General features: G+C 43.8%; 1 protein-coding gene across 1 annotated transcript; it reads right to left on the bottom strand.

Moving 5' to 3' along the window:
- Positions 1 to 1,010: 1,010 nt before the first annotated feature.
- Positions 1,011 to 8,640, bottom strand: arxa (aristaless related homeobox a). The gene is given in 6 exon segments (XM_034132626.1): positions 1,011 to 1,272; positions 2,975 to 3,303; positions 5,974 to 6,019; positions 7,277 to 7,632; positions 7,634 to 7,833; positions 8,334 to 8,640. Coding segments are annotated over 6 exon segments (1,389 nt in total). The 5' UTR covers positions 8,530 to 8,640.
- Between the last annotated feature and the right edge of the window lie 295 nt (positions 8,641 to 8,935).

Genomic DNA, 8,935 nt, shown 5'->3' with positions numbered 1-8,935 from the left:
TATGGAAGGTCTATGGACAGTTTTCCTTTGGTTCTGGGGGGGGGGGGGGGGGGGGGGATCCTCCAAACTCGCCTTTTATCACAGACGCAGACTGGCTCAGCCCACATCGATGCATACAGATGAAGCAGTGTTAATGTCGAGCACTCCAGACGTCCACATTGAACAGGAATCCTTTCTAAAAGTCTGGGTTCCCCGTGGTTCTTCAGCTTTCTCTGTGTGTGTGTGAGTGTGTGTGAGAGAGTGTGTGTGTGTGTGTGTGTGTGTGTGAGACAGATCCTATACTTTAAATCAGACAAACAACCATACTCTGTTGAAGCCCTGCTACTTGGGTAAAAAGATGGCAAAGTAAGGAGCAACAATAATACGTTTATTTAGATAGCACCTTTACTTAAAAATGTACTTAAAGTATCAAAGAAATACTTCATTCAGAAAGAATTGCCCCCGTCAGTGATACTGCTTTTTACTTAGTATTAATGAATGCATGTTACATTTTAACAGTTCATGTTTCAATATGTCCATCTTAAATGAAGCATCAAAATGTAAATACTAATTAAAAGTGCCTAAAATGTCTACTGAAGTAAAGTAGTAATTGTACTTCAATTGGCACTGTTTGTAAAGAGAACTTCGTTTTGTGTGCACGTAGCTGTTTCTAAATCTATATGATATTTACGAGTAGCCTCTTCTTTTGTCATCTGTGCTAAAAAATATTGTAATTATTCTGGAGTGGAGTGAAGCTTCAGAGCTGTATTTACCACACACACACACACACACACACACACACACACACACACACACACACACACACACACACACACATACATACATACACACACACACACACACACTTTTCTAGCCAGTGCTCTTTTGAATTTGGTCGTGCTATTTTGTTGGGGAAACATGAGGTATCAGGGATGAAAAGGGGAACGTCAGCCTCAGTATGAGTGGGGAGGAGGGGGGGGGGGGCAGGAGGCTGTTTTTTTTTTGGGGGGGGGGGGGGGGGTCGATGGTGTTCAGCACACCTCCTTCCCGGCCCCCCCGCTGGGCAGGATGATGTTGAGCTGGGTGAGCTGCGCCGAGTGTTCCTTGGCTTTGAGACGCAGCGCGGCGATGCTGGAGGCCCGGCGGTCTGCAGCGGAGTGGGGGGGGGCCGGAGGAGGAGGGGTCGCTCAGCAAGGGGTGGGGGGGGGGCCTCTACAGGGGGGGGGGGCGGACTGCCGGAGGAGCGCTGCAGCCGTGGAAGCACTGGACAGGGGACCCATACCGGAGAAGAGCCTGCAGGGACACAGAAATGTGACAATCTAAGACACGTGAAGACAAGTTCAAAGGTCAGGAAACAGCTCACAAGTCAACTTTATTGTCAATATTTCAGTTTGTGTGTACAGACAGAGACATCGAAATACCGTTTCCCACAATCCCGAATACAAAAATACGTATAAAATATGTATATCCTATATATACACAATCAACAGACACATGCACACACTTAAGATAAAAACACAACAATCAATATATACAAAATAACAGTCACTTAAATATCTTGTAGAATAGAAATGTACATTAGTGCAAGATTGTCCGTATAGCGTAAAAAGTGTGGTGCTGTTTGAGTGTCTGAGTGTGGTGTTAAAGTCCAGCAGTGTTTCTTAAATATGCATAATGGCATCAGTATAATGGCAGCAGATGGAGATGGTCACTGCTTGGGATTAATGATTGTAAAAAGCTAATTGTGTCTTAGATTTTTCCCCGTCCTTTAGACGTACTGTGTGTCTTATTAGGTTTGGCTGCAGGTGTCTTGAACCTAAATAGCCTGACGTTATCTGTTGCAAGCTTTAATATCACTGCTAACATGTTGCTGCAACTAGCAATGGTTTGGTCTTGTAAATGTCAGTCCAAAACCAAAAGCTAGTCACTTTAGTTTGGTGAATACAACTGAGGAGAAGCATTATCTGGAAAAATGACTTTGTTGGCCATTATTATTTTTTGACTAATCGACCGTTGACTAATTATTGCAGCTCTCTCCAGAAGAATGTTAACACAATAGAGCGGACAGAGAAGTGAGAAGCTAATTGTGGCCTATGGAGAGTGCAGAGTGTCACAGCTTGTCTCACAGGATCACACGTTTGGTTAATTTATTAAGACATTTGACAGAGTGATTACACACCACTGTGAATGGTTAACAGAGTAACATTTATAATCAGACACTGAGATAAACAGTAATGTGGTGTGAGTCATGATCACTGGAACCGTTACAGTGCATCATGTGGGGGGGGGGGTTATTATAAGCTGTGCATTTTTAGTGCATGTGCGTCAGTTAATTGCAGTCCTTTAATGTAAATACATGCAGGTGCAGAGAGTGTGTGTTGTGCCACATGTATTGTTGACATTTCTGTTTCTTTTAGTTTTGTTCTGTTACAACGCCTCGTGTAGAAAGCCTGTATCCACTTGTCTTTCATTCTTTTTTTATAACTAATGCTGTTGATGTATTGTGTGTAAAAAGGTTTCCATTATCATCATATTGATCCTACGATACTGTTATGTTTGGCTGTGAATAAGAAAATATGAAGGACAGACCATCTATTTCTATATATGTAATATAAGATTACTTTCTTCTCCCTGCTCCTTTTCGGTCAATGGTGTGTTTATAGAGACATGTTTTATAAATAATTGTTATACATTAAGTTGTGCATGCCATGAATGGAACAAATTTAAAATTAAATTAAATTCAATCTGGCCGGGGGCAACAGCTGGAAATGAGCAATGTTGGCTGAAGCTGCCCCATTTACTGTGTTTTGTGACAGTTGATCAAAACTAAACTAAACGTTGGCAATACTACGTTTAAAATGTGGTCGTGCCACAAAGCCCCTTTGTATTGTATTGTGTTGTGTTGTGTGGTGTTGTGTTGTGTTGTGTTGTGTTGTATTGTGTTGTATTGTGTGTTCTGGTGTGTGAGGAGCAGGATCTTTTGGGAGCAGCTTACCTGCCAAAGGTGGGTCCCATGAAGGCGGGGTGTCGGAACATGGCGGCCGTTCCCAGGAAGGTGCCCAGGCCGAGGGGGGAGCCCAGCTGGGCGGAGCCGTTGTGAGGCGGGGGGGCGAGGCCGGGGAAGGCGGCGGCCGCGGCTGCAGCAGCCGACCAGGCCGACTCCAGGGCCGGGTGGTGGTGGGGGGGGAAGGGGCCCCCCTCCAGGTAGTGGCTGAGGGGGTGCCCCGCTGTCAGGGCCCCGGGGAACGGCAGGCCCGAGTGGTGGCCCGGCACCCCCGCCTTCTCACGCTTCCTCCACTTGGCCCGGCGGTTCTGAAACCAAACCTGAGGAGGGAGGAGGGAGGAGGGAGGAGGGAGGAGGAGGGAGGAGGGAGGAGGGAGGAGGGTTAGTATCTCACTGGCTTTTCATGTGTGATTGCTTTTCAAGATTCAAGGCTTTTCTTGTCATTCGTACACAGTGTAGTTATGACAATGAACATCTGAGGTCACAGGCTCCAACAACAGTGCAACACAATAAAACAGATAAAATAGTGCAAGTAAATACAAGACAATAGAATAGAAGTAGTGCCATAAGAGTCTATATACGAGTGATACATCATTTGTAAGTTGCAAACAGGTGAATGTTATGTTCTTAGTTCCGGTGTTTATTGTTGTTTTATTGCTCGATTTTAATGTGACTTTTACTATATTTATTTGTTGTCCTTTTTTTACTACCTCTGTAAAGCGACTCTGAGCACCTGTAAAAGCGCTTACAAAATAAATGTATTTATTATTATTATTAATATGAGGTTTCATGTCACTGAAGATAGCAGGAAGGGACATGGTTTTAGGAAGAGACAGGTCCATGTGTAGGGAATTCAAAAAACTGTGCCAACACTTTCTAAACATTTTGGAGGTGCATAAAGTTGCTGTTCTTACAATGAGGTGAACCCAGATTCAAATTAAGACAGTCATCACCTCAAAAATGAGTGCATGGATAGGCATAAACTGGTATATATATACTTTTTCTTATCTTAGGGGGCCATGTCTGGCCCTCAATCACAGTTTTTTGAGGCGAGGGAGGGGGGTTAATATAAGGTTTCATCTTACTTAAGTTAGCAGGAAGATGCAGGAAAATTATTTTAGGAAGAGACAGGTTCATGTGATAAAATAAAATGGTGTGCCAACACTTTCTAGACATCAGGACTTATTACTTACTATAGGACCAAATTCTTGAGGCACTTTTAAAACAGGTAATTGGTGCTACTGTTTTTAAAATGAAATAACCCAGAATATAACTATAACAGTATAATCCTTGTGCCAACATGAATAAATGAAAAAGGCTCAAACTGGTAAATGCATATGTTGTTTTTTTTTAATCCTGGGGGGCCATGTTTGCCCCTTGATAACAGTTTTTTGGGGGCTTTGAGAGCTTTTTTTTTTTTAACCCTTTGACCCCAAAACTATTGGTTCATGTGATTTAAATAGATTCAAGCTTCAGAAAAATTGTCTGACTTGCATCAAATCACATCAAAACACAACCATGCAGTCCATACATGAATAAGAACAGGTGTGCAAATCTGTATTAAAAAGCAAAGACCGTTTATTTTCCTTTTATAAAATATATATTTCAGTTTTGATTGAAGCTAATCTCTTTCTCAATATAAATAGCATTTTTGCTGCATGGTATTTATATATTGTTTAAACTCTGTGTCCTGCAGGTCTTTCATGCTATGAATGATCAAACTGTCCTGCTCTCACACACAGTGTTGTCTCCTGGTAATCACACACTGTATGGGGGCCGGTGTCATGCTCTCTAACACCGTCTCCTTCAGGTGCTGTCCAACAGGCGGAAAGTCACCGGTAATTACATGCACGGTAAACCCTGCAGCTCACGGTCCCTTAAATCTGCGTTCTGTCTAATTAAACCCCCTGTCCCTCTGTACAGGAGGAGGGGGGGGAGATAATTAAGAGCCGTGTTAACAAAAGATCCAGAAGATTGCCGCTGAACTGGCTCCAATAACAATTAATGCGCTTTAAATTAAATTCTTAGGAGATGTAGAACAAGTGACTTCCATCCCGGGAGAGTATTTAACTTTCCCACGCATTCACTGTTGCCCAGTTTGCTCTGCAGAAGCACAATGAGCAAAATGTCAACACGAGAGGGGAGAGATTGAAGGACAGACACACACACACACACACACACACACACACACACACACACACACACACACACACACACACACACACACCACACACACACACACACACACACACACACACACACACACACACACACACCACACACACACACACACACACACACTTTATTCCCAGAGGGCTGTTTAGCATTACACAGCCCCTCGGGAATTTATGAGTTTTTATCACCTCCTGATGGCGCCCGTTAAGTGATTTGTTCACCTTTGGGCCCCTGAGGAGACATCTGTTGTTGCACCGGAGCTGTTTGAACTGTCTCTCTTGGTTATGAGCTCGAGCTTTCGACATGCAAGCCACGCTTTCAGTGCGAGGGGAAGGGGGGGTGAGGAGAAAGGGGGGGAGCAAACACCTTTTAATGGTCTCCCATTCGCTCCCAAGTGCAAAGCATGGGATCAATGCAGGTCTATTGCAATCACATAATGGGAAATCAAATAGCATTATCCCTCCCCTCTCTCTCTCTCTGCTATTCCTGCACACACACACACACAGCCACACAAACACACACACACCATCTCCTCCCAGGACAGTGTTTGCTCCTGCACTAAGTGAGCTTTTTATGAATCGCCAGCCTCGCCTTAATTGCCTCTAAAACGCGCGTAATAACATTCAATAACAGGAAAGACCTTCCATTTAACACATTTGGCTGTAATAAATTACCGACTCAAATTGGCCCCTTTAATCGCTTATCCTCAATCAGTGACGCATATCACCTCTTATTACCCAGCTTTTATACACAGGACATAAAACATGATTTGATTTACAGCAGGGTGATTTTTTTTTTTAAAGATAAACACTTACTTGCACACGGGCCTCGGTGAGATCCAGACGCATTGCGAGCTCCTCTCTGAAAAAAGATTATATTTAAAGTGTAAGAAGAAGGAGAGAAATTCAAGGTTATACAGACCGCCGTTTGGCAGAAATTTGGAATTGCTGTTTTGTCCCCTCCTGTTGTTCACTGTCAACAATAGACGGCTGAAAATAGGCTTGATTTTCTGTGCTGCCCCCTGGATAAACTGCAGAAATACGCCACAGCCATATTCTATTTTCCCTGTCACGGATGGGTAGAAATAGGCCTAGTGATTGTTAGATTTCCCCTTAGCACAGGCCTGTCACTGTAACAACATAATGGTTGGAAATAATGACATCTAAACTAGCCTGCCACAAAGCAATTGACGCTGCCTTCACTGCGAGGCGGCTGCAGGTTAAATTAGACCTCCAAGTCGCCTAAAGTAAATCGATTGGAAAATATGAATAATCCCAGTGGTGAAAGAAATCGAAAATGTAGGTCTTTGTGGAAGAATATCGTACACTTTCACACATAAATCTTACATTTGAAAAATACAAGTCTCCAATTGTAGATTCTTTTCTTTAGGCCCTGAGAAAAAAATCCTAGAACTGTTTGTTTTCTTAAGCATTTACCAGCATAAAGGAGAAAGTGTGTAAAGCTCCGTGTTTTGTGTGAGCAGGTGTCCTTGGTTTTGAGGTTAATTATTATTATTATAATATTTTTGCAGACTGTATTTAGTACCAGGTCCGCCTCAGATAGAGGTAACAAAACGTCCCCATGTTAGCACTCAATGCTTCAATGCGGTGCACGGGCTTATTGTTGGGGCATTTTATGAGGTGAGACCTGCAGACTGTCCAGTTTTAAGTGTGCAATTACTTTGGAAAATTAAATAGGTGGTGGATATTTTATTTAAAATAAAAAACATGCATTTAATTATCTCCTTTTATCAATGCATTAAATAGAGAACAGTTCAAATGTTTTCATGCATTTGTTTTATTTGATTTCAAACCTATATAATAATATGTCCTATAACATAATGATTATAAAACACAATTGTCTATGGGTGAATTGTAATTGTTAATATTATATTTGCATGTAAATTACAATTCTTAGGCCTAATTTTCCTCATTGTAAATTGTAAACGAATAGGCTATAATGCAGAATTTGTAAATAAAATAAATTAATAGTTTGGGAAAACAACATTTAAAAGCCTTTTTTAAATTTAAATATATACAATACAAAAATACAAATGTAATAACAAATTAATTAAATAAAAAACATTTCAAATGAATTTAAAACATCCAGTTTTCTCACCTGGTGAAGACGTCCGGGTAGTGTGTTTTCTGGAAAGCCCTCTCCAGTTCCTCCAGCTGGTAGCTGGTGAAGGTAGTCCTGTATCTTCTCTGCTTCCGTTTCAGCATGCACTCCTCCGAGTCACTGCCCGCCGACAGACACACGCTGTCCTCCCCGTCCCTCCCGTCCCCATCCCCGGCGTTCAAGCTCTCCCTCTCCTCGTCCTTCGGGGATAGAGCCGCCGCGTCCCCGCAGTTCTCCTCCTCTTTCCCGACGTCCTCCTCGAACTTCAGCGGGCCGAGCTCCACCAGGCTGCCGTCCTCCGACCCCTCCCCGGGGCTCTGGTCGCCCTCTCCCCGGCTCAGGGACGCGTTCTCCCCGGTACGACTTGCTGCGGCTGATGCTCACCTGCGGAGCCTGGCTGATCTTCAGGCTGTCGCTGGCCTCCATGAGGAGCCGCTCCCGGTCCAGAGAGTCCGGGTGCTCGTGGAGGAACTTCCCCCCGACTCCATACAGCCGGCGCAGCTTGGGGGGCAGGTGCATGTCCGCGCTGAGGGAGAAGGGGTCTTTCGTTGACCCTGGGGAGGAAGATTTCGACACAAATGAATACAAGGTGCACACATTTTCCTCTGAATATAGGTGATTTAGGCCTGTAAATAATATTTTGTCTTTTACTGGTTTTAGACACCTGGATCTGCGTGAATAGAGACGATAGTTTATAATTGAATTGAATCCCCACTAAATGTCTTCTAACATTTACACGAAGCAGACCTCTGACTCTGCCTCTTCTTGCACCAAGTTCCACTCAGTTATTGTTCTTGGACAGAATGAGTGTTCCATATAAAAAGCTAAATATTCGCGTAAAGTTCAGAGAGTTTGCTTTACGGGTTGCACCCCTGACAGGCTCCATACATCGAGGCTGTTACTTTGCCAACATTCATAAAAATAAAATAAAAACGATATTCTGCTGCATAAACACAACTCTTTTTGACGCATTATTTAACATTACGCACCGAGTCTCACACCTCGCAATGCTCCAAAATAACCGATAGACTTTTTTTTAAATGTCCAAACTTACTGTCAGCCTTGTCCAGCTCCCCTCTGCCGGGCAAACTTTGCGCCCCTATGATCCGGACCTTGCAGGGGCTGCGGCGGCCCAGGATGCTGTCTATGCAGTAAGAGGAGAGCAGGGTGGGGGATTTGCTGCTTTTCCTCTCGGCCCGCTCGTGGAGATCTTCCTCAAACTGACCGCTCATGTCGACGCTTCGGTTCATCTCGGCTCTCTGTGTGTCCCTCTCTCGGGGTCCCGGGTGCTCCTCTCTCGTGCCGGTGTGTCACTCTCTCTCTCCTCTCTCGTGCCGGTGTGTCACTCTCTCTCCTCTCTCTCTCTCTCACTGTCACTCCTCTAATGACAGACAGCGGTTTGGCTGCGCGCTCTGCTCTCTCCACACTGCTGTTGCGCGCCTGATTGGCTCGTACGTGTGTATGTGGGGGAGAGACTGGCTTTATATATTTCACCGTTAAAGTTAATTTGAGGGAAAGGGAACCAAAGCCTGACATGGACTACTTTTATTCAGTGGAACGAACTTAGAAGATACACTTTCACTTGCTTTATTTTCCATTTTCTTACCTTATTTGTTTGTTTAAATGTCCTTCAGTATAACAGGTTATCTGCTTTCT

The sequence above is a fragment of the Trematomus bernacchii genome, unplaced genomic scaffold, assembly GCF_902827165.1.
Source record: "Trematomus bernacchii unplaced genomic scaffold, fTreBer1.1, whole genome shotgun sequence".
NCBI lineage: Eukaryota > Metazoa > Chordata > Actinopteri > Perciformes > Nototheniidae > Trematomus > Trematomus bernacchii.
The sequence above is the reverse complement of the archived record's forward strand: the minus strand, read 5'-3'. Positions and strand labels throughout refer to the sequence as shown.